This window comes from Lissotriton vulgaris, chromosome 3_1, assembly GCF_964263255.1.
Source record: "Lissotriton vulgaris chromosome 3_1, aLisVul1.2, whole genome shotgun sequence".
In the NCBI taxonomy this organism is placed as follows: domain Eukaryota; kingdom Metazoa; phylum Chordata; class Amphibia; order Caudata; family Salamandridae; genus Lissotriton; species Lissotriton vulgaris.
In genome coordinates this window covers 466464757-466491707 of record NC_141689.1, presented here as the reverse complement: position 1 = coordinate 466491707, position 26951 = coordinate 466464757, and the positions used below count along the sequence as shown (strand labels likewise).

The following is a 26951-nucleotide window of genomic DNA, read 5'->3' as shown; positions in this document are numbered from 1 at the left end:
GGAATTCAAGGATCAGGCCAAGCCAAGGCAGTATACTTGATGTATAAGGGTCTGTTCAAATCTCTAGCTTTTCATATAATGACAGAGTGCTCTACAAGGTCAAAGGCAAGCTTAAAGTCGACGAGTAACGGAGGAAGTTGGGTTGTGGATGGTTAATGCTTTGTGATGTCGTATTCTTCATAGAGGTGAGTCTTCAACTCTTTCCTAAATTGGAGCAGAGTTGGGGCAATCTTGTTGGAAATGGGGACATTATTCTAGCGCCTGTGCACATATATAGAAAAGGCCTGCGGTCTTGGTTTTTCTTCTTTACACTTCTTAGTCTGCAGTCTGATGTTGCCATTGCTTCGGGTGTATCCAGAACTACCAGAGTTGAGATCAGACAGATGGCGCGTGTCCTGATGAGACCGGAGGGTGGAAATGTTGAGAAGATTCCACGAGTATAGTTCGAAATATTGTTGATAAAAAAAAACAGAGAATGGTTTTTGATACACATAAAACGACTAGTGTATCTCAATAATTATTCTACATCAGAGTACACAGTTTAACATTTGTCACATTCGTGTACTGCACAGTCTGCACTAATGTTGAATATATACATTAGTATGATAATGCAATATTCCAACCAATGATTTTTAAATAGTGCTTATATATTATTTGGTTCATGTACAACAACATGCATTCAATTATTGGCTTGTGCGAAATAGGACACAGCATCCATATATCTGCCCAAGTAAGCTTTCCTTATGCCCTTGTCCTACCCCATGGCAACTTTAGGGAGAAGTAATGGGCTAATTGAAGTTACTTTCTGCATTTCCTAAATTAAAAAAATACACTAGAAGGTGGCGGAGTCGCCCCAACAGGTTCATTGGCGTACATAACCGTCCTTTGTCAGGCAAAATGATAGCCTGCTGTAGGAGTTGACAAGATCTGCCACCTACCTCCCAAGCTTTTTAGATGACTACACTAATGCCTCAGAGGAGGTGCCACGCACCCGCGCGACTTAGCAGCCCCCTTCCGATTGTTGGCAGCATACAGTTGGAGCCTTTTTCAGTTATAAGAGGATGTCTCAAGATGACAAGGATGCAGGTGGAAACCCTGGTGCAAGATCGAGCACCCAAGAGCCCTAACTCCTTACCCCGCCACTGAGGAATGATGATGGCTGCATCTGGAAAATGCACACTGCAGCTTTATGGAAGCTGAGGCGTGGGCCTTCCTTTCACCAGCACTCGCTCCCGGCACTACACTGGCACCACAGTGTCTCAGCCCAGCCCCTTCCGGCCCCAGGAATGTGACCCCATCTTGATAAAGCCCAATCCACAACCCTCCTCGCCTCTTTGCCTCTTCCCCTCTTCCCCTCAGGAGACCCCTATGATGGGACATTGCACTTAATCCTGCATGGGACTGTTCACACTGGGCTGAAGGAACTGGGGTGCTATGTTTGTTTGCCCCAATTGGACTCCCTCAACTGCCATTCTTATTCAAGGCTTTTGATCGGTAGCCTATTGCTGACACAATGATCCCACAAGACACACTGGCATTCAGGAGATAAAGGCAAGCTGGCAATAACCTCTTTCACTTTCAGTATAGATCTGGCCAGATCTCTTTCCACAACAATGAGAGTGACTAGTTGAAGTCCTCATCAGCCCATATTCAGTGTTGTTTGCTACAACAAGGTCACCAGCATCTACAGAACAGACTCATCAGTCTCCTGACTCTACCACCAAAGAGTTATCAGGCTGTCTTAATGGTTAAAGTTAGCTGATTAGAGTGGCCCACCCCAGACTTCATTGTCTTTCTTCTCGACCACAGCATTTCCTTGAGACTTCTTAAGCGTTCACATCACGTCAGGGGACCTGACTGATTGCGACCTGGGGCCCCACCAGTGCCCTCTTGCTGTCTCTCTTCGGAGCATGCCACTGCAAGTGTCACAAAGTATTTTTCTGTCACCCCTTGTGGCCACACCCCCAGAATACGTACTGATTGCTGATTATGGCTAGCGCCAAAGCCAAAAGTTCATCCCTGTATACAGAACTGGTGGGGGGCACTAAACCACCAGGCACCTCAACTACGACCCAGCAAGAAGCCTCCATTGAACTCATCCTGAAAGCGATATCGGTGGTGTGAACACAAAGATGCATGGGCACGCAGATCTCAGAACTGAAACAGAAATGAAGACCCTACAAACAAACATGGGCTCCTTTGAAGCCAAAGTGAATGGCCGAAAAAGTTAACCACTTTGTTGGAAGAATTATTAGACAATTCAGACTCTTGTGTCACGGACATCTGGCATTTCAAACAGAAAGTTTTTGATTTTGATGACCGGGCGAGATGAGATATTGTCCGATTCTGTGGAATCCTGGAAAAGATGAAAGCAAACAATGACATGAAGAGCTTACTGTTGTGTCTACTTGACATGACTTTTGCCCACCCTCTGGAACTACAAAGGGCAAACTGAGTTTGCTCCAGAGTTCCACCCAGACATAATGTGACCAGATAGAGACCGATCATAGTTTGCTGCCCACATGCAAGCAGGCCTACCTGATTTTAACAGAAGCCCAGGAATATAGCCCTTTTTACCTTTATGGCCACAGAATCCGTATAGCTGCAGACTTTTCAGTAGAAACTCACACCAAATGAAAACCTTTTCTACAGCACAGACTGAGACTCTGACAATGGGACATTAAGTATGGCTCGGATTGAGAGACTACACTGTGCTGGACAACTTGATCTGCTTCTTGAACAGTGTGGATGAAGCACAAATGGGCCTCACTCCATCACCACCTCAGATCTAATGACTCCTGACTAACAGCCCCCCACCGCAGAAAGGATCAACCATTTATCATGCTGGTACACTACAGGATCATTATTCCAAAAAAAGCAGAGAAATAGGGAAAACGTTATCCACTGTATTGAGGAACTCAGCCAAGACCACATCAGGGACAAATCGAGATCACCCCTAAAACCATCTCAACTGACCAATAAAGAAAATGATGAGTGACCCTCTGTGACTGTCTGACTGAAGAAGAGGAGTATATTTATTTATTTAACATTTCTAAAGCGCCTGGTTACGCCATATGGCGTGTCATATTCAGACACTATTAAAACTGGCATGTTGCCATTGGTGCCTTGTTCTGTCTACATCACTTATACACTTCTGCACCCTGCCCACTGTTCTATTCGACATGTGAACTTGCAGACTGTGATGTTTACCTAAGCATCAACCTCCCCTTTCCTAACCCTCCCTGTGACACCAACTTATCTGGAATCGGCCTAGCCTACTCTGGGTGTATTTAATTGGTGTCATCGCAGCAGACAAAAGCCCATTCAGTGAATGGGGTACCAGCTTACCACTCTGGGAGGTACCAGGGGTCACAGGTGCTATATCAGAATCTTCACCCAGTTGCTGGAGAAGACCAGCCCATTGCGGGGAGATAGATCTGCGGTGGATCCGCCGAACCTCCTCATTATGAAGTGTGTACTCATTCGCTGTGCCCCATTTACACAGGGCGCCCTTCCAGGCCTCTATCTGCGGGGCTACCGGTGAGTGCCGGTGTGGGGTAATTGTGCACTTTGCCAGCAGTAGTGCATGGGCAGCATACCGTGTTTGCACTTTGTGGTGCTCCCTTCTGTTAAAAAGGCAGAAGGAGCATGCCTCCCATGAGGTTATGTCTGGGAGCCCGGTGACCTCCCGGAACACGTCGTGTATGGAACACCAGTAATCCTGAAGGGCAAGATATGTCCATAGCATGTGCATAAGTGTGACGTCCACAGTGTGGCAGCCGGGGCTTTTAAACTGCATGTCCAAGAAGTATTGGTGCAATTGGCTGGGTGTGAGGTATACCCTGTGTAGTTTAAAGAACTGTATGTTTTTAGATCTGGCATTGAGGGAAACTTTCTTTGGGAATTCGAGAGCACGGTCCCACTCTTTCTCATGGAGGGCACGTACAAACTCCTGCGGAGGAAGAGGAGCGAGGTAGCTGTGAGGCCACGTATGGTTTATACAGCTAGGTGATGAGGTGGCGACCTAGTCCCATGGTCAGTATGGTCTGTTTGACTGAGTGTGTCTTGTGTTTTCCCCCGGAGAGGTCCCAAAGGGTCCCACACCCGTGAAGGATCCGCCTGTGAAGAAGGAACTGTCCCAGTGGTAGCCCCCTTTCCTCAGGCAGTTGGGGAAAAGGGAGAGGGTGACGTTCCGCAAAGAAGAGGTCTCCCACCTCAAGGAAAGAATGGTGTAAGAGATTGTCCCACGGGGTAGGCCGATGAGGGGAGGGCAGGAGTGTATAATGGGACTGCCCAAGAGAGGCGATGGATCCTGGACATGCATGTCTGTGCCACCGCCACCTGCAGGGGCCAGGTGGATGCAGGGCGGGAGCCCAGGAGTAGTCGCCGGAGAGCAGGAGTCTGTGACCCGCCTCTGCTGAAGCTTCACCGAGGCAGAGCCTAGCTGTCCAGCAGGACAGCCATTCTATCTGCGTCTCTAAAAAATAAGCCTCAGAGGACAGCACCCCAAGGCCACTACTACAGGTGGTAGTTGCAATTTGAATAGAGCCACTCAATGGCAGCCAGATACCCAAATGAGGGAGCCGAGGAGGGATTCCAGCTCCTTAAAAAAGGACCGGGGAGGATTCACCGGGAGGTTCTCAAAGTGATAGAGGAGGCGAGACAATGCCATCATTTTCACTAGGGATATTGTACCTCTGGGAGCCAGAGGTGAGGTGCTCCAGAAATGTATCTGGGCCTGGATACTCGCCAGTTCCCTTCGCAGATTCCCTTTGTAGAGATCGCTAGCAGTGTGGTAAAGGTGGATTCTCAAATATCGGAGTGCCTGGCTCTGCCAGTGGAGGCGGGCGGTGCCAAGAGTCACCTCTCGCGGAATCTGTTCTGAATGGAGCAGGTATATGACCAGCTGACCCAAAGCCCTGCCACTAAGGCAAACTCGGCCAGTGTGTCCCGAATTGGCTTAAGATCTATCGCTATATCTTGCACATAGAGGAGTAACTCGTCCATGTATAGAGATATCGTGTGAGTCCTGCCCACCAGTGGGATCCCCCGGCCCTCTCTGTGCAGGCGCACGGCAAGTGGCTCCATACCGAGTGTGAATGGTAAGGAGGATAACATGCATCCCTGACTCGTCCCAATGCATCGAGAACAGGGCCAAAATAAGGCAGCCCAGCCGCATGCAAGAGACTGGATCAGAGTATAACAGTTTAGTTAATCCAGGAGCTTTGGCCCTATCCCCAAGCGGACCAGGACAGCAAATAGATAGCGCCAGCAGAAGGTGTAGATCACCTTCTCCAAGTCTAGAATAAGGCACACAGCCATGGGGAACTTTCCACATAAGTGGTCCTCTATAGGAAAAACACAGCTGAAATTTGGTGGGGTACTTCGGTTCGGGATGAATCTGTTCTGGTCAGAATGTACCAAGCCTGGAAGGATCTGATGCGTATGGGGCAGCTAGGGCCTTGCCTAGTATCTTGCAGTCAGCCCCAAATATGGTAATGGATCTATAAGAGGCAAGTCGTGTGGGATCTCTATCTGGGTTTGGGATGGTAAACAAAAGGGATTCACACAAGGAGTGTGGGAGTTTCACTCCTTCCACTGCTGCTTCATACATGCCTGCCAATTTAGGTGACCAGAGGGCTGACAACGTGGGGTAGTACTCCAGGTGCAGCCCATCGAGGCTGGGTGTTTTACTTGTGGTGGCATGGATTTGGAGGAATGGGACACTTGACAGAAAGCCATTTGGGCAGACTGTGCTATACACCGACGGAAGGCTTGCATAATGTTGGCTTGCGATCGGAGTGTGGCACCCCTTTGCGATACAATTCCTGTGATAGGATTGGTTTCTGTGTCCTAACGAGCAAGCAATGCCAAGAATCGGCCAGGTCGGTTCCCCTCCCAATGCATGCTTGCAGCATAGGCTACAAAGTTGTAGCAACGCTGGCCTTCCACGAGGGTCGCATGAGAAAGCCTAGCATCCGCCAGTTGTAAGATGAGGGCAAGACCTTTGTCTTCTGCCAATAAGTGCGGTATACACTCTATCGATGTCCCTCTCGAGGGTACTGCAGACTCCAGTGACCTGGTGGATGCAAGCTTCCTGGACGACTACCTCAAAGGAATCTCATTCTAGCATTGTAGTGGACGCTGTGTTGTGGTTTTCTGTGAAGTACTGTTTCATGCAGTGTTCTTGTTGTCTCCCGAACACCTGATCTTCGAGGCAGTCTCACGCTAGCCTCCAGGCCGTTGTAGGAGGCAGAGAAGGCACCCACTGGAGATCCATGATGTGCGTATCATGGTCAGAAATTATCCTTCCTTGGTAATCAGCGTGTCAGAGTAGTGGAACCAGTATCAGAGAAAGAGATCCAAGCGCACATACAGGTCGTGTGGGACTGAGTAGAGAGGATAGAGTCGGGAGGTGGGGTGGTGTGTATACCACATATGTGCAAAGGGCGAGTGGTGTATCCTGGTTCAAATGTGTTCTGCCTGCGTCTACGGGGAGGAAAGTGGAAGTGGAGGACTCTATCGGTCTAGTGTGGTGTCAAGAACATAATTGAAATCACCTCCTAGGACCCAGGGTAGTGTAATGCGAATGTACCTAAGAGTGTGTCCCAAAAAGTACCTTGCTCAGCGTTCAGGCATAACTGCTGCACAGAAGAATGGGCTGGATGTCCATTCTACCCTCCAAAAGGGCATAACGCCCATCCTCGTCTACTTTCCTGTTAAGTTCCTGAAAGATGACTCCAGGGCAGACTGTAGGAAAGTGCCTCTTGCATGGTTACTCCCTGCTTTTTGCTTGAATCATGATGCAGTTTGACTTGGCGTGCCCTGGGTTGCTGCCAAGCAGGTACCCAAGGTCTCTGTTCTTTCCCAAAGCTGTACCTTTGTACCCACAATTTGCACATCTCTGGCCACAGGTAAGCCCCTTGTAAAAGGTACCATGGGTATCAATGGCACTGTGACCAGGGAAGACCTCGAAGGGCTGCAGCACCTATTGTACCATCCTTAGAGGCCCTGTACCTTAAAGCTCACACACTGTGTGTTTCGGTGCAGTGACAAGTGGAGAGTCAACATGGCAACATGCCTTCGACACACTGTCTGGGGTCTAGCTAAGTCACCCCCTTGCAGGGTGCACTAGCCCCAATTCTTTGACATTGTAAGTGTAGTAAAGCCATAAAGAGTATATGGTCTGGGAGTTGGCCATTACGAATTCTACAGATGTATAATAGCTTTACTTAAACTTGGAAAGTTGGGTAGCAAACATCTCAGCACATTAAGGATTTAATGTAAAATGCACACATAGGCCATCTTACAAATGCCCCCTGAAAAACAACCAGCCCTTGTGTGGTTCCTGAATGGCTGTCTGCTATTTGCCACCTCCAGACAGGTTTCTGGACCCCTGGGTAGAGAGCCTCCGCTCTCTAGATCCAGAAACCAAGCCCATCCTGGCCAGAGGGGTCATGCCTCATCCCCAAGCATGGGCTGGGTCCACAAGAGGGGATAGCTTCAAAGGGCTGCCGCCTTTGTAAGCTGTCCCTGCCTTTTGCTTCCCCCAGCAATTGGCTCCTACCGGTTCTGACTCCCCACTTAGGGCGAGATAATTGACGGCGGGAAAACCGAGCTAGGAGGAGAGGTGTATCCACCTTTTCCAACTTCACCGATCAGGTGGGGGAGCCGAGGTGAAGCACTCATCTCAGTCCCCTCTATCTTGGAAATGAGGGGACCCAACCAATTAAGAAGAGGCTCATGCCTACTCCTACTGGAGGGTGGCACAATAGTGGGTGTACCCACCCCAAGAAAGGGACGCATTGGTCACAACCTGCACCACCCTTGTGATGCCCCTAAATTCAGTATTTGGAGGCAATGGGTGTGCAGTGCCTAACGGCTAGGGCGGTCGACCTCTGATCTGGGGAACTGAGTTCGATTCTCTGCAATGATGCTGAACATCCTGTGACTCTGGGCAAATCACTTAATCTCCCCTAACAAAAATGTATGTGTCCTCATCAATGTTCCCTCTAATTTGTTTCCTCTGTGTGCGGCAGTGTAAGGTCTATGTGCACTGCAACGAAGGCTATGTTTGCCAGTAACGAGAACGCGGGTGCGGGTGCAGCGCCAAATATCACTCCAAACCTTTTCTAAAAAAAGTGAAAAGACGGTGCATTTTCTCACATACAGATCCAAATGAACGGTGTTAAGGTAGGTTTGAAACCATCCTACATAGCAATTTGAAACTTTGGCAGCTATGTTGCTGCATTTCTTTTCTTAATGGAGCTGGGCTGCGGGTTGATTTGTTCAAGTTTTCATGTTAATTTCAGCTCATGATGGGCGCTGCGATTACCATGAAAACTTTAACAAATACTCTCTTTGAGCAGGAAAAATAGAATTATAATGTTGTTATTATAATTATACTTTTCACAGTTTCAAGGTTGGGTTAGGGTAGGGCCCCATCAGGCTTTCGACGAACGCATTTTAATGCTAGTATCCGCATCACAGCATTAAAATGCATTAGTCACGTATTCTAGCGCCCCTCTGACAATACTGCAATTGAGGCACACTGTCAATGAGGTAACACAAGCACGCTAAAATTGTCTAACATACATGAGCATGCAACTGCGCCTTCAAATATAAAATGCTATGCGTCAGAGATAGAATATTCATGACAGCCCTGAGGAGCCAGGCCAGAATTTAACAGATCAATTAGCCGTGCCCCAACCAGCCTTTCTGTGAGTCTACTCTGGGGGTACCAGCCATCATGTGGGTGATCCATGTAGCGGGTCTTGCCTGCTGTTTTCCCACAATCACACCACCCTTTTGGTGATAAGAAGCACTCGCATGCTTTGAAGATTGGACAAACCGGCGGCGGGTGGTAGCTTTGCTTTCCTTCCCGCACCGCCCAGCAGAGAAGTCACATTACCTGAGCCTCTTGCGCAGGATGTTACAGTTTTAACCCCTTAAGTGCTGCTGACGGCCAATGGTCGTCAGCAGCGCTACCTCCCCAGTGCTGCGCACGACCATTGAACGTCCATTCAGCACTAGTTCTAATGGACAGCGCAGCACTGGGGAGGAATGTGTAATAGCAGCTATGAGGTTAAGCCTGCTGGACCCAGTCCCTCCTAAACCCCTGCATCAGCCTGGACAGAGCTTGTTGACAAAACAGTCAGCATCTCAGCCCCTGCCGTGCTCTCTGAACATGTGTACTTTTGTGAAACGGAGGCGCAGTATTGGTCTTGTCAGTTGATCCTGGGATTTGATTGTCGTCAGAGCAGCACACAAGTGTTTAGGTGCGACCAGCAGAGGTAGGAGGCGTTTTTAAAAACTAGCTTACAATCCATATTTTCAGACATTCTCTTTGTATGATCTGGGTTTAAAGCAATAATCGCTTATATACTTCAAAACACTTTGTTTTGGAAATATTCTGCTTTGCTACGCTTTTCGAATCATCGGCGTTTAACTAATCTCACAGTCAATGAACCTTGTTTTACCTCTCAGAGCCCAACAAAAATTCTTGGAAAATAGACTTCGGAAGATTCAGGTTGTTACCCAACCCTTACCTCAGCTACCACCTTCTCCACAATGATGGGGCGCCGCTTTCTTACTGCTTTGTCACACTGTGGCTGCTGCTGAGGGCACCTCATTTCAGAGGTCAAGAATTAGGTTTTTAGGGAAAGAATATGGGATTGGTAAAACCAAGTGTACGTGATTGAGGACCCCAAGACTAAAAAGCAGAGCTTATATTAGAATACTCTGCATGCTGCACAGAGAAGGGAATTAAACATCTTTCAGCGATAGAAAGAAAATGCAGCTCTACCTGTGTTTTTCCCCTCACTGCCAATTAAACTATGTCCATCAGATTCCCTTTCTTTTCTGACTCCCAAGAACAAACATTTTTTGGTAGTGACTCTGTCCAATCATGTTGATTCATCTCATGCACTCTAGCTCACCAATTCTAGTAGCAAGATGATCATTAACCCTCAAAGTAGTTTGCTTGCTTCCTAAAAGTGACTATAAACAATGGGGGAGTGATTCAGTTATGGAAGTCGGAGGCTAGAATCATTTAAACTGATTTTAAACCAAAGAATGCCTCGGACACCATTGGTTGTGTTATATTTTTTCACAGAAGTCTTTTTAATTGACTCTGGATTCTCTATTCGTATTCTTCTCTTTTTGTATATATTTTTTACATTCAGGGTTCCTATCACCGATTATTTAAACATACCCTTGGTATTTTCTTAAAGCAAAGCAATATTTACAACATTTACATGTGTAAAGACATTCACAATGCAAAAAATATATTTTCATGGACAAACGCATCTTTACAATCAAAAGCAGGGTACGAATACATTCACTTTGTCAGAAGAGCTTTGTTTTTGCTTCGCGGTCCTACTTATCTTATCTGCTATTGGGGAACCTGTTTTATTCCCTCAATATACATTATTTTTCTAGGTCCAGTGGGGGTCAGAGGCCAATCACGCATTACTAGCTTGAGTTTAACTTTTTATCTCAAGAGACCAGACATTTGGCATGATTTTATTATTGTGTACTCTTGACCACCTTGTTTATATTTGCCAACGCGTTTCGACCTTCGTATTGTTTGGACTGGAACGTTATGTTTAGATGAAGATCTTCATCAGGACGGGGCTATTTTCGGGTAGGACATCTAGTACCTGTGTTGAACGGAAATTATTGTACTGTCAAACTTTGCTTTTTTATTGTAGTAAGCTAAGCTCCTCACGCACAACACATGCAGTGGTCGAAGTGGGCGGGATCAGCAGGGCACGGCATGCCCCTACTTCGTTAATTTAATAGATTCCGTTTCCCTGCTTTTCTTTTAAACATGCGTCCTAGTATGGCAGAAATAGCCACGGCCCACTGATAAGGCTCAGCGTTCATTGCAGTTCGGGGCGGGTAGAGAGGGAAAAGGACTCTGTCTCTTCCTTCTTGCCCAGAGAAGACACGGACAATGTTCTGCTCTGCCGCTGGCAAAAGCCCTCACTGATTTCTGAATAATGAATGTAAAAGCTTTATGGTAACCATGTTGTTCCTGCTTTACTTAAACTTGCATTCTCTATGAGTGTTTGCTTTTTCCAGGATGTTGTTACTTTTTTTAGGCAGCACATTATTCTCGTCTAATGCGTAATTTGAATTGTGTCGCATCCAGGAGTTTATAGCGGGGCACACTTGGGTTGTAGCTGAAGGCAGTGCAAGTTTCTCTCAATGGGGCAGTTTGGTGTTCGGTGGAGGAGAGGATGTGGCACTATGGACAGAGCTGGCGAATTTGGAACTGGGGAACCAGGTTCAGCCTTCATGACCAGTCCACCAGACCACTCTCCTGAGGGAGCACATTCCCTTGCTAGACCTTAGAAACCCTGGTGTCTTAGCACCAGCATGTGGACCCTAACAGTGGCAATTGTGGGTTAACCGTAAAACCTGTCAATCACAATCCATACTGAAGTTCACCTCCAGTCTTGCGGGCAGGCCTATGAAGCAGCACACCCTAGCGTCACAGTCACTGAGGTCACAAGACCCTTGAGAGGGGTGGCTCTAGGGCGGTGTGATCGCACTGGGCACTTACTTTGGGTGGGGTGTCATGCTTGCAAGTATATTATGTTTCTAAAAACACTTGCTGCCTCCTTCCTGGCCTCTAGCGATTTTAGGCAACAATAAAAATGTCATGATAACTACATGATTAATGTTCTTCCTAGAGAGAGATGTCGTTTTATCAAGTGGAAGTTTTGACTCATGGAAAGGTAGCGCAGAGGGCTAATTTGCCTGCTGCAAAGAACATGTATCATCCAGATCACAAAGTGCACATAATGTATATGGGTCAGTGACATCCTTTTTGGTACTTGTAGTTTATAAGTCAAAATCCTAAAATAGAACAGTGAGCTACTAACTGTCATCTAAGAACTGCATGTTTTTCCCCAGTCTGATTTTCCTAATGCTGCAAAAAGGGTTCATTTGAATAGAAATCAATTCTGCTTATTAAAAAGAACCCCCAATCATGGTATTACATTCTAATTTCAGTGTGTTTCTCTAGACCAATCACTATTAAACAATACAGCCTACTAGTATGGATGTCATGTGACTCCTACACCTTGTAGTCCTTTGTCTCATGTAACATTTCCTATTCAGAGATTTACACACATATGATTAATTGTCTCTGTGTAATGAGTGTGATATAAAGTCCTGTGCCACCCTACACTGGTATGATTGGCGCTGTAAATCAAGTTAAATTCATCTGAGCGAGAGTATGGCTATGGAGACTTGAGGGGCGCTGTTAAAGAGTGGTAGTGAGGGAATCGGTAGCGGAGGGAGTCCTTGAGGGGGCATCAACAAACATTGTCGCACAGGGCTCCACCAGCTCTAAAGCCGGCCCTCGTCCTTGAGGCCAGGCCGCCTCACCCATTGGTCCCTCCATTGGCCTTGTTCCAGCAGTAGTACCTATAACTCACAAGGGGTAGGCAATACAGGATTTGCAAGCACAACAAACTAAGTTCACATACTTCACAGTCTCTGCTTCGTGCACAAGCACTTTTAACATGTGCTGCCTGCTTTGGGGCCACTAGAATTATGCAGCAATGGAGGACAAAAGTATGCTGCAGTGTTGACTAAATTATGCAGCAAAAAAGAGGCTGCAGTGTAATGCAATATATTTTCTGATACTTTATTATTTTTACATTTTTACAGATGCTAACAGTCTCTGGAAAAATGTTGCCTTATAAGTACGAGTGTAACATACAAATCCAGCAGTGACAAAGGAGATCGGTCAACCTTTGCAAAGGGTCGTCCACTTTGCAGAAACACAAGCAATTTATTAGTTTAAATCGTCAAATTATGCAGCAGATGATGCATTATGCCGTAACAATTGCAGAACCAGAATTATATAGAATACATTTACAAACTAGTATATATTTTGCCATTCATGCTTCAACTGCTCTTGTGGAAGAGGGAGAAGCTGATGACAGAAGCTGCATGGCTCGGAGACAAATGGTTTCAGTCTTGTCAAGTACCATCCATCAGGCATTAGACTAACTCATTTCAGTGTGGTACTCCGCATTACCGCACTGAAATACATTGTGCCCCATATGCATAGTCAGCGTTTCAGCATCTGTCACTGTACTGAAGGCTGTCTAAAAGTGTGGCAGCTCGCAGCGCGCCTACCGTGGTGTGCGCAGGCAGGTTTGGAGCTCGCCTGGAGACTAACACTCACTGCTACAGTGTAGCAGAAATCATTCGTTATACTGTGTCTCAGCGCCGCCAGGAGGACATCACATCCTGCTGCCAGAAGGAGTTGAGTTTGTTGAAAGGGGCTGGCTATGCAGGCGGCCCTAAATTAAGCATGGCGCTCGCAGCATCGCGCTGCCAACTGCAGCTTGCACCAGCCCAGGCCACAGCCCGCTTACTATCAGCTCCCCGTCGAATTCAATTATTCAGTGCCGCAGTCAAGGAAGACCGAGAGGAGTGAGTGACACAGGTGAAGAGGCCGCCTTGACAGCCCCGCCACTGAGCAGCCCTTTAGCCCTGCTACTACGTGCCACGTCGTCGGCAGTGCTCATCTTGCGTTGCCTATACAGTCCTGCATTACACGCAGGAGCCGAACTGGAGACCAGATACTGCAGCGCCGCAGGAGAACCAGCTGAGGACCCTGCTGGCTGAGGTACATCACACATGTGTGTCTGATGTCATGTGCGTGCCCCCTTCTTCAGGCGCTTGCCAGTCTGCCGGCTTGTATTATGGTGCTCATTGGGTGCTGGCAGGAGGTGTGTATTCAAGCTGGTGTGCAAATATGGCAAAACAGGCATGCGGCTACTGCAGGGTGTCCTGCTAATTGCACAGTGTGATATGGCTGATGATTTGGAGATCGCGGCATGGTTATGACTGCCTGTGAGTTGTGGGACTTACTGTCCCACCTGGACGATACTGGAGGCGGGCTGCGGATGGCGGTAATTCCGAATTGCCACAGCTGCATAGGCTCGGGCATGAGCCTGCCAGTACCTCCAGCCTCCTGGCCAGCCTTGGCAGATTCTGCATCACTGCCTCCAATGGAGCGGCACCACTACGCAGTCCGAACTGACTCCCATCTGCGGCCGCAGCCTAATTAAGTTAAAGTATCCAGCTTGTATGTAGCAGAGCGCGATCAGGCAGCTGCAGCCTGCGGCGCCTCCTGGTGTTAATGCTCAGAAGGTGACATAGGTGGCTCAACTGGCACCCTGTAATGTGTTTAACTGAGTGTTTCATGTTGTTGGCGCCTCTCTGACATCGGTTCTCTGTTGACAGGTAACTCACGTAACGTCAGAGAGGCCCAGACCCTAAGCTCAACTGATTTTGCTGGGAAGGAGGGACCCACCACAAAGGCTGACAATCTCAGTTTGGCAAAGGCTGGAAGCACAATCTTCAAACCAACACGCAACCGAAAAAAACCGTTTCTGAACTTGTGTGAAACGCCTTGATTTAATATGTTGTAAAGGAGCTCTCTGATATTTGTGTGATTCTAAGTATATGACTTAGACATGACTCTGATGAATGGAAGTAATTTAACAATTATTTCTTACGCTGTGCACCAGTTAATTCAGAGTTTCCTAATCCTTAAATTTCTCATATTTGTTTCCCTCTTCTTCATAGCTTGATTTTGCTCGTGAGAAGGTATCACTCATACTCGTTAAAATGTCACTTATAATTACTCTGAAATTATGAAAATGTCACACATGGCAATCTGAAACCTGGGCAGTTATGTGGTTTGCACTTCCACTTTAAGCGTATGCACCTAGAAGCAAATGCCACGTTTGTAGGCTTCCTGCATTTCTTATCTTAATAGAGTACAGCTTTGGGGTGATTGTGTGCCTTTGTTAACGTTGTCATGTTATTGGCAGTGCCCTTCATGAGCTGCAGTTAACATGAAAACTTTAAAAAAGGTACACAGTCACCCCGCAGCCCAGCTCTATTAACCCCTTCGCTGCTAGGCCTCCCTCGCCCCCCCCCGCTAAGCCTTTTTTGGCTATTTGAGGTAGTTCGCGCTTACGCCCCTGTAACTATTTGACCACATAAGTTATCCACGCCAAATTTGCATCCTTTTCTTCCAACATCATGGGGATTCTAAAGGTACATACAATTCTTTTTATTTTTTCATCAAAATTTGAGGTTTGCAGGGGATTCTGGGTTGGGAAAAGTTGGGGGACCTACCAAGCCATACCTTGCTGGACTCCCCCGGGTGTCTAGTTTTCAGAATTGTGTGGGTTTGGTAGGTTTCCGTAGATAGCCGCCGACCCCGGGGTCAAAAATTCATGGGACACCCCTTGCAAAACAAGGTTGTTTTGTGATAGGTAATTTTGATGTCGCCTCAATAGGTTTTGGGCGCTTGCCTGTTGCGGGTACTTGACCCATCCTCACAAGTGAGGTACTATTTTTCTCGGAAGACTTTGGGGAATGCGAGGTGGGTGAATTTTGTGAACCCACGCAGATTCCAGAACTTCCCACCTCAGAAATGTGAGGAAAATATGTTTGTTTTGACAAATGTTTAGGTTTGCAAGGGATTCTGGGTAACAGAACCTGGTGAGAGCCAGACAAGTCATCCCATCCTGGATTCCCCTGGATGTCTAGTTTAAAAAAATTTATAGGTTTGCTGGGCTTTGCTAGGTGCCGGCAGAGTTAGGGTTCAAAATCTACAGCTAGGCACTTTGCAAAAAAAGGGTCAGTTTTCACTGTGAAAATGTGGTGTTCACGTTGCTTTGTGGGCCGTTTCCTGTTGCGGGCACCAGGCTTACCCATACAAGCGAGGTACCATTTTTCTCGGAAGACTTTGGGGATCGCGAGGTGGGTGGAATTTTGTGGATCCACGCAGATTCCAGAACTTTCCAACATAAAAATATGAGGAGAATTTATTTTTTGGGACAAAGTTTGAGATTTGCATGGGATTTTGGGTCACAGAACCTGTCAAATCACCTCATACTGGATACCCCTGGGTGTCTAGTTTTCAAAACTGTATAAGTTTGCTAGGTTTCCCTAGCTGCCGCAGAGCTAGGGTTAAAAATCTACAGCTAGGCACTTTGCCAAAAAAGGGGCAGTTTTCACTGTGCAAATGTCCATGTTGCGTTTTGGGCCGTTTCCTGTAGCAGGCACTAGGCCTACCCACACAAGTGAGGTACCATGTTTCTCGGAAGACTTTGGGAAACGCAGGGTATGTGGAATTTTGTGGATCCAAGCAGATTCCAGAAATTTCCACCACAGAAATCTGAGGAAAATTACTTTTTCTAAAACTAATTTTGCAAGGGATTCCGGTTAACAGAACCTAGTGAGAGCCACACAAGTCACCCCATCCTGGATTCCCCTCTGTGTCTAGTTTTCAAAACTATATAGGCTTGCTATGTTTCCCTAGGTGCCTGCTGCCCTAGGTTCCAAAATCCACAGGGAGGTACATTCCGGAAAAAAAGTCTGTTCCTCTTGGACTTTCTACCCCCCTCGGGGGCAGATCAAGGGCTATTGCCCCCATCAGCCTCCTGGGGGGGCAGAACGGTTTTTTGGGGGGTTAGTTTGGGGGCATTTGCATGCCCATTCTGGGCAGCCCCCACCCCGGATCTACCCAAAAAAATAATCCTTGGCATCTAGGCTGATTTCTGTTCCCCTGGGGGGGGGGGGGGGGGTGCAGAAAGTCTGGAATTTTGTAGGGGAGGAGGGATGGGGGAAATGGCCCCTAAATTCTATGGGGGAAAAAACCTGGTGTCTAGTGGGCTTTCGGGGGGCAGATTGGGTGCTTCTGTCCCAATTTGCCCCCCAGGAGGGACAAAAAGACTGTAGCTTTGCGGCGGAGGTTTGGGGGCAGTGGCATGCCCATATTGGGCAGCCTCAACCCTAATTATAATTTAAAAAAATATCCCTGGTATCTGGCTCGATTTCTACCCCCATCTGCCCAAAGACTGTAAGTTTGTGGCACCCCACCCCTTATTATGTAAAGAAAAATCCCAGGTATCTAGTGGGTTTTCTGACCTCCAAGGGGCAAATTGGGGGCTCCCCGGGCAATCCCCAAGCAGGGATCCAGAGGGGAGGAGTACCATTAAAAAGGGCAGATTCTCCCCTTTCCAACGATACCTCTCCCGTCTCTCTACGTGCTCAGGGGTCTGAGATAGCCCCCTGAGCACGTGGAAAGGGAAACCGAAATAAGCCTCTTGGCTCATTTCAGTTTCGGTTTCACTGAAATGACTTCAGCGTGACGTGCGCGCTGATCGTCATTTCAGAGAAACCCTGGGAGGGGCCTCAGGAGCTGGGAAAGCTCTTTCCCCAGCTCCCGAGGCTCTTGAAGGGGCAAAGGAAATCCCTCTGGTGCCCGCACCAGAGGGATTCCCAGTGCCATAGCGTCGTGCGGGAGCCCTCCGACGCACATGAGCACTGATGCGTCGGACGGCACCAGCGCGTCCGACACATCGAAGGGGTTTAGAGACGAAATGCAGCAAGTCTACAAACACAGAGTGTGCTTTTAGGTGATTCTAAAAGCACACGCTGTGTTTGTTGCTGCATTTCTTGTGTTCTCCAGAGTGTGGCTGCAGGGCAGATTGTGTGTTTTTGTTTAAAGCATTTGTGTTTATCGCAGCTCATGATGCTCTGTATTTAACACAATGAGCCCCACCACGCACTCTAGAAAACAATAGAAATTTAGCAAGTGCTCCCTCATTGGGTGGTAGCACTTGTTGAATGCCTCTTCCTCAGCAAGTTAGCAATGCCTGTTTTTCACGCTGCTTCGGCAGCACGAATGCTCTCAGAGATGTGTGTGCGCGCCACACACACAGCAGTGCCCGCTCGGGGGCACTGAGGTGTGCGGGCGCCCAGGCGCACACCTTCAAGGGAACACTGGTCCTCATGTAATGCAACAGGTTCTATGTAATGCGCTCTGATACCCGATTCGGGTCAAGTTTGCGCTATATAAAACTCTGGAAAATATAAAATAAACCTGATCCTTGCCTCCTCAGATTCGGGGAAGAAAGAAAGAGGACCGAAGAGCCATGTTGACCCAGGAAGAAGAGGACACATATTGCTTTGCCCCCAGCCCTACCAGCCTGTCCTGACTTTAACCTGCCTACAGCGCGAACCTCGGCGAGTGCTGCAGACCCCCAGAGCCTGGAGGACCTGCCCTGCACTCATCTAACAGAATCTGTCTCCTGTGAGTACCGGATTAGTTTAAGCAAGGACTCAACCACAGAATCTGGATCCAGGCAGCTCTGCGATTTTGCACCCGACAGCCAGGGCCCGAGTTCGAATGGCCCAACCCCACGAGGAGGTCTCCCTAGCGATCCTAACCTGGGATATGGTGATCCCTGACCTCTCTCAAGCTTCAAGACGACGTCTGCGGCCTCACCTGAAGGGTCTCTCCGACTGTGACCAGAGTTGGTAAGAAGACCTGATGCCAAAAGACACACCTGGATCTCACGCCCCACGACCTTGGGTGGCCCAAATGACTGTGTCCAGGCAACCCCCAAGAATCCAACTTACTTCTCCAGCTGGTGGTTGCCTTCAGGAAGTCTCCCTGCCAAGCTAGCAGCCTCTTTGCCGAACTGAAGATCTCCATTGGAATCCATAGTGTCCCAGACATCTCCTTGGCACCCTGCACTCTGCTTCCCCACATGCTGCTGGTGGTGCCCCTCCTGTGCTGATTGTTGACCCCTGCAGTGCTGACCCTAACTCCAGTAGCTTTGTTCTCACACCAGAGTGGCCTGCTCGTAAGAGGCCCCTGACTGAAGGCCCCCTTAGCATATTTACTAATGTTGGGCCCTGCGCTCTGCACCCGGAAGCCCTAGTGTTGCTGGTGGTGCAATTTGAGTGCCTCCCTAGACCTTGGTCCTAACTCCCAAAACTCCCACTTGTAAGTCGTTTACTTACCTGTGAACATTTAATCCTTTTTCTCCCACAGGAACCAATGTTACGAGTTTTGTTCTAAACATTTTCTCTGTGTATCGAGTTGACCTTTTGCATGAAACCAAAGTAACTGTGCTTTAAGATCAAGAAAAGTCTTACATACCTTGTATTGTGAGATCCCCGGTGTAGTATCTAGGCATACCACTCTAAGTGGTTGTTGATACTTACCTAATTTAGCCTCTGCTATTCCCCTGGGACTCCCTGGACTCTGTGCACACTATTTCTTACTTTGTGATAGTATATACGGAGTCCGCTTCCTACACAGACCAACACCAGTGCCCTCTAAGCGTAAACTGAGTAAGTCGTAGGTGCAGAATATACCCCCTCGCACCTGCGCAGGTGGTCGAGTTCCCTCGCAGTTAATCTTCTTACAGGAGATTAACTGCACCTTCTGTCTCTTGATATGAGTAAACAGCAAAGCGCTTTCTAGCAGTGTGCATGCCACAAGTGTTGAGGGTACGGTATCTAATGTCAGAGGTTGGGGTCATGTGTTATCTGAAGCGGTGTGTGCCAGCAGGCGGTGATATCTGGAGTGCAGTATCTCTGGTACCATGCAGTGTTTGGCCCCAGTGCGGTGGGGTGATAGAACTTCAAAAATCGCAAATGGTGATTTGTCCAAACCGCAGTTCTACTGTGTACTTTAGAGGACTGTGTGGGTTAGAAAGAAGATGAGAAACAATGTCTGGGCTCGTAGAGCAACTAAGACCCCATCAAAGTCTAATATAAAGTTATCAGCCATTGAGATGGACTTCAAACAGCAGTATACCAGCCGACTTTCGCTCTAGATGGGGTCCTGTGGTGAAGAGCCTAGATGAGGGTATCCACTGTCTGGGGAGTTAGTCGGTGGTGTTTGTGAGTCGCCACAGGAATCGTCGGAGTGGAGAGACTCCTCCTCAGAGATCAGGTGTAGGCTCCTGTCATCGTCAGAGTTCGCTGAGTGGGGGCTCAAATTTGCTGCCGCCTGGATAGTCTTCCCGTCTGTTCCAGATTGGGGGAACCGGTGGGCGAGATCCGGGATGGGGGCTCTGTCACGCTCCGACCTGTCTTTTTTTTTTTTCTTCCTCCAACCTCCTCTCTGCCTGACTCACTGGCCCTCCGAGTGCTCAGCCAGACCCGCCACAGGTCTACCCAATTGCTGCTCTGCCCAATCCTTAGGGACAGTGAAAAACACAGTGGTCCCGTCAAAATATTTTGCGTCGGGCGGGGAATAGCAGTGACTATTGCACTCCTTGATGTCGGAGAGGGCGCGTGACTTCCAGGAAGGAGAAGCACTGGCATTGGACGGTATGGGCATAATCTGGAAACAACATAACAACCTTGTCCTCTACTCAGAGGTCCAGCTGTTCTGGCCGCTCTAAATATTTTGTCCCTGTCCCTAAAGTGGAGCTGCTTTGCGTACATCAGACGAGGAACCTGGGTGCACCCTCTCCAAGAAGTAGAAGGTAGTTAGCTCAAAAGCCGGGGTGAATGAGCAAAACCAAGAGTTCAAGTAGGCAAGGGGGTTTGATTCTTTGACACGATCCGAGAGACCCAGAAGTCAAATGTTGCTTCTCTGGGAACAGCCCTCCAAATCCTCTGCCCTGTTCTCCAACTGCGCAGCTCGGACCTGCAGGTCATAAATGTTGGAGCTGTTTTCCTTATTCAGTGGTTGCAGGACTACAAGGTTCTTCACCCCATCTGTGACTCCTGCAGCCAGCTTGCCTTGATCGTCCTGGAGGAGCACAAAGACGGTCGAAAGGAACCTGAAGCAGGCCTCCATGAAGTGGTGAGGGTCAATCCACTCTCCTCAGTCAGGGGATTAGTTCTGTCAATATGCGGGCCTGTCGGAGACGGAGACCGGGCCCGGAGGTTGACCACAGCCTCCCCGTCTTGTTGGTGACGGCCGGGTCTGAGCAATAGGTTCCAACGGTAGCAGGGGCGAAGGGTGAGCAAAAGAGTCACCCGACACCCACTGCAGCGCTAAAACAGGAATTCTTAATCCATGGCACCCCGTGTCTGTTTGAAGACTGGGGCAAGGGACCCAGAGGTGCCACCCTGGACCTGCGCAACATGGTGGCTGCTCTAATACCCTTTGGGCCTTAAGGGAAGCCCTGTTTTGGCAGTCCAACTGTGCAGGGGGGACGAGCAGGAGCCCATCACTGGTAAGCCCTCGTCCAGGGGATCCGCGGGATCAGACTTTGGTGAGGAGACTTAGGTCAAGTTATAAGCGCACCGTAAAAACACGAACAGAAGAGTTATTAAAAGATCACTGGGAATCCCTTGCATGTACAGTGGCACTGAGAGATACCGCTGGATTCTGGGGTGAGGTTAAGAATTTGAGATCATTTGGATCAATCATTACCCCCATAAACTGCAATATACCAGGGGATAGGTGGGTGGACCATTTTTCAAGCATTTACGCTGCACCACAGCCATTAACAGTAACTTACAACCCCTCTACAGCACTGAACATCTCAATAACGGAGGTGGAAGATGCTATTTTCCAAAGTGCAAGTAACAAAGCACCTGGTCCCAATGGATTGTCCATTGACCAAATTAAATCAGAACCCGATTTTTGGTCACCCTTATTGTGCAATATTTTTAATAATTTATCTAACAACCAAGTCCCGGAAACCTGGTCAAACAGCATCATCGTGCCAATCTTCAAGAAAGGCGATAGACTAGACCCTGGCTGTTATCGCCCCATATCTTTAATAGATAATACCTTGAAGATTTTAGGAAGGGTTATTTTTAACAAGATTAGGACCAGGGCAGAGGAAAATATGATTTTTTTATTTTTTTTTTATTTTGAGAATTTGTAAAGCGCGACTGACACCTTGCAGGCTTCCTGGCGCTGGAAATTACTCTGTTAACGGTTAACCGGGAGAACAGTCAGACGGACAATTTATTTAGGGAAGAGCCAGGTCTTGATACGTCTCCTGAATGGAAGAAGCTGTGATATCTGACGTATGTCAGTGGGCAGGCTGTTCCACAGCTTGGCCGCTGCAACACTGAAGGATCTGCCCCCTGTTCTGGTTCTATTGAATCTGGGTACCTTTACCAGACAGGCAGAGGAAGAATGTAGGTCTCTGGCAGGAGTGTACCACAGAAACAGGGCTTGCAGAGGTTTGGGTCCAAGTCCGTGCAGAGCCTTAAAGACAATGCAGAGGGACTTGAAGGCCACTCGTTGTTTTAAGGGTAGCCAGTGTAGCTCAGCCAGAGCTGCTGTGGCCGAGGCCCTCCTCGTCCAGCCAAGAGCCAGCTTGGCGGCGGCAGATTGAATTCGCTGTAGTCGGTCCATCATCGTGACTGGAGACTCCAGGAGCAGGGCGTTGCAATAGTCAAGGCGACTGAGTATCGTGCACCTGACTATCGACGCCCTGGCTTGTGCCGGGAGAAGAGGCATAATTTTGCGCAGTGATCGAAGCAGGGCTGTGCAGATCCCCACAGTTTTCGTCACCTGGGTTTCCATACTTAATTTGTTGTTCAGCATGGCTCCCAGGTTGCGCACCGAAGGAACTGGCAGAGGTTTGTCTCTAAACTCCGGGGGCCAAAATTCATTCGGCAACTGACGGGGTATCTTAGTGCCTGAGCAAAACAGGACCTCCGTTTTAGCGGAGTTGAACTGGAGGGAATTTCTGTGTAGCCATCCAGCCGTCTCTCTTAGGCAGTCGTGGAAGGTTGAGAAAGGAATAGCATCTTCACCTTCCCACGAGAGGATGAGCTGTGTGTCATCCGCGTAATTTATTGTTTTGACCCCAAAGGATTGTATCAGTTTGATTAGCGGGATGAGGTACACATTAAAAAGGATGGGGCTAATGGAGGAGCCCTGAGGGACTCCCTGGGGTACTGGTGCAAAAGTGGATTGAAAAGGGGGAAGAGAGACAGCCTGTCTTCTGTCCCGAAGATAGGAATGAAACCAGAGCAATGCAGTGCCTTCCACTCCCACTTCACCAAGTCTCTGCAGCAGCCTACCATGGTTGACCGTGTCGAATGCGGCAGACAGGTCCAACAGTATCAATGCCACTGGCTGGCCCCTGTCTGCACGCATGCGAAGATCCTCCATGGCAGTTAAGACTGCTGTTTCGGTGCCGTTTACATCCATATCAGTTAGGCTTCAGAAGCAATGTAGGGACGGTTGAGCAATGCTTAAATCTAAATTTATTATTGGCTAAATACACCATTGCCCAAAAATCCCCTTTGTATTTGGGGTTTATGGATTTCAGTTCAGCTTTTGATTTTGTTAATCGTTGCCGTCTATGGTCTGTTTTGCTAAATTATGGGTTAGATGAGTCACTTGTTTATTTTTTTGCTCATTTACATAGTGACTTGAAAGCACGCGTTCGAATAAATAGTGACGGTGAAGTCTCAGGGGACATTTTAATTGGTAGGGGGGGTCAGACAAGGTTGTGTCCTGGCCCCCCTGCTTTTTATTTTGTACATAAATGAATTGAGCAACTCTTTATGTAAATTGACTAGTGATGTCCCGAATATTAATAAAAAACCACTTCCCTTACTTCTTTACGCGGATGACGCAGTCCTTATGGGCCGCACACCCAATGCATTACGCATTTTAATAACTGTTTTTTTTTCATATATGGCCAACCTTGGTCTACGCACAAATTTTAGCAAATCTTTTATAATGTCCTGCGGCCCAAAAAATCATAAAATCTGTCATATTGTTTCAGGGAATAATGTTTTAAAAAGCACAAGCACTTTCCCTTACCTAGGTCTGTTGTTTTTAGATTCTGGCTCCTGGCAGCCGCATGTTGGCAGTGGGAGGAAGAAAATGGGTAAAGCCATTAATTCCATCATTAGCCTCCGGCAACCTAAATACGCCGAGGTAATAGTACCATTGTTACAAATCTATAAAACCCAATGTTTACCAACAGGAAACTATGGTGCAGAGGTTTGGGGCTATTCGAATTGTACCAACATTCAGACCGAAGAGAATAGATTTTGTAGGAAGGTCCTGGGGGGGATGATTTCTGCTCCAACTTTTGTTTGTCATAGGGAATTGAGTCTCCCATATGTGGAGGATTTTATAAGATCGAGGCCCGCCTTGTTTTGGTTGAAAATATGGCGGAATCCTGCTGCCTCTTACACCCCCGAAATTATAACAGATTGTTTAAAATGCAAGCGGGCTATTCACATACCTTGGCTAAGAGCAGTAGAGAAAAGTTTAGTAAGTGTGGAGAAGGGGCACCTATTCTCATCACCCCTAACTATTGACTGTACCCATAAGAACCTAGTAAAAAGGGCTTTGTATGATCAGTATACAAAGGAGAGGGAAAGGACCGAGCTTGTAAAGCCTACTATTATAAAGTATATTCCACTTCTTGGAACATCTGACAAGTTTAACAATATGCCACAGGGCTACTTGCTGAAAAAATTGGGCAGATGGAACAGAAGCTTGCTGTTTCGCTTCAGAGATGGGAGCATCAAAAATCTTCACTCACCCTTCACCTTGTCATGTAGTCTTATCTTATGACACAGCAGACCTCCCGAGCCTGACAAGTCACAGGAGACCATTGTTAACCAATGCACTCATCAGTACGAATGTTATAGTTACTGTTATTAGTATTGCCATTTTTTGCTCATATTCACAATGTTACAGGCACTACTTTCAGATTTTATTTTTTCCTTTAGGTTACCCTAATCTAAAATGTGTTTTATAATCCATGCGGCTACCTGACCTGAACTGAAAGGTACTTTGCTTTCCAACCCAGGGTGACTCGGACCCTGCACAAACCTTTGGCACTCCTTATGTTATTGTATTTGATTTCACTTGTGTTATGATACTTTGTTAAAACTTGCTATGTCACACACTCCTTTTATCCCTCACCTCCCTCTTTTCCTACCCCCTTCCTTGCTCCCCCCCTCCCCCCTAAAAACAAGGACAGGACCCTGCTTCTGGTTAAAAGGCCGTTTGTAGAGCCTATGTTAAAAAAGAGACATGGCCACAGACAATTGATACTGCTCTCTGGTTATTTTTCCTCTCCTTCTCTATTCTACTGACTACCCTTCTTTTTATAATGTTATATATTTGGAAAGGAGGGAGATCTCCTTTTATATTTCAATGTCATAATGCTTTCTTTTATATCATCCCTCTAACAAAACCGGTTATTTTGTACTGCTGATATATATTCGAGCTTCACACTCACCAGCACGGTGAACTTGTGGACGGGTGCTGACAATACGGGGGTGCTCCCGCATATCCAATTATTGCTCCAAAATCGACGAAGGCTGTTGCCGAAAAGCGTCTGTGCCTGTGGTTCATGAATAAACTGTGGAACCGGCCCCCCATGAGTGCTGTCTTCCTTGATAACGTTAGGAGGATTTTGGAGTGATAATTAAATTTAAAAACATATATTATATATATATATATATATATATATACCTTTCAATAAAAATACAAACAAATAAAGTACAATAAAAAAGTCGAAATATCAATGTATACTTTGTAAGATTTTTCTTAAAATTTGCTGCTTGGTACTTAATTGTATTTTATTTTGGCTATACAGTGATCAATTTTAAATAATCTGGCTAATTTGTTTATAACATACAAGAAATGACACTCAGTTATGAGAGCTTGCATTTATGTCAAAACCGTTTTTTATCTGTAACTGCATTTATTTTCTGTAATGGCAAACGAATTATTTCATTCATGATAGGTTTGCAACAGCTGTGAAAAAATTCAGTTCCCAGAATCCACTCATTATCTTCAGCGGAGATTGCCTAAATCCATCGGTTGTAAGTACGATAACAAAAGGTATACACATGATTTCCATCCTCAACTCAATTGGAGTACATTTTGCAGTGTTTGGTAAGTACATATGTATCACAATTGAAATTAGTGACAAGGCAAGTTGAATATGTTGCATACCAAATATGACCCATGTTTATAGAGTTCTGACACTGCCACTTAGAGTGGCTTTTTCGAGCTGAGGCAGCAGTATGGAATGTGGGCACACATACAAACTGAATATGTGGGACATCTGGTAGCTAAGTGGGTAGAAGATCCCGGTAGGTCCATACATTTGCCTTAAGATTGGCAGTTTCAGTTCTTTGTTTTACTTACCGATTTTGCTACGTAGGAAGGGTGGGAAACAAAGGCAGTACCAGAGGTATGAACATTGAGAATGTATTGATACCCCCTACCCACCTAACTGTTTTATCGCAGTGGCTTGCATAGTAACGTTTGGGAGGGGGGGTTGCAAACAGTAGATGTCTAGTCTGGTGGCATGAAATCACCAAACTCGCTAAGCAAATCGAGGATGAGCATGCAGAGTCTTTATAAAGCATAGTATTTTGTATTTATCGACACCAGTGGAACGCTCTAGGCATGATGGTTTCAGACCGACTATGAAGAAAGTCACATATTTTTGTACCTATTGGAGTTTCCCATGATCTTACACGGAAATTTGCCATGAATAGGATTGCAGTAGTCCACTCTAGAGATGACAATTATGAGTAAAGGTAGGCTCGAGATAAGTTGATGAAAGATTGCATTTGGGTCCATTGTTTATCTGTGGGCAAAACTAGAAGACAATTGTTATACAATCTCCAATGATGAAAAATGGTCTGTGTACATTATGGTCCTTGTCAGGCAAGGACGCAAAAAATGACCTGCTGTGTAACGTTAACTAGACAAAGCTGCTTTTTAATTGTTGGAATATTTTGAAGGGGGGTCTAGTATTTATAATGTGACTGAGGTTTGTTTGTAGAGAATAGTAGTCGAAGATAAATTTACCATGTTGATGAAACTTGTTTGTAGATTTAGTTGTAGGCACAACTGACAGTGCAACAAGGCCTGATCAATTGCCATTATGCTCGATGTAGGCTGGAAGTTGAACATGGAGAAAGTTATACAGCTTAGAAGTCACTTTTCAATAGGATATTGCCCCTTCTATGTTCATAGTCTGCCTCATCAGCAACAGTAGCCAGTGTGAACATAGTGGGCTGGTACATTTGATCACGTGAGTACTCGGAGTAGCAGAAGAAGCAACACAGCAAGGACATGAATGTGGCCTCTCTGGTGCAGTATAAGTGATACCGTAATTCACTATTACAAC

General features: G+C 47.0%; 1 protein-coding gene across 1 annotated transcript in view; it reads left to right on the top strand.

The window, feature by feature from the left end:
- Positions 1-26951, top strand: part of LOC147726626 (5'-nucleotidase-like) — a 1080701-nt gene that overhangs the window by 26057 nt on the left and 1027693 nt on the right. The window contains exon 2 of the mRNA XM_086962959.1: positions 25551-25702. Coding sequence (XP_086819085.1) covers positions 25551-25702 — 152 coding nt within the window. The remainder of the gene's footprint in view (positions 1-25550; positions 25703-26951) is intronic.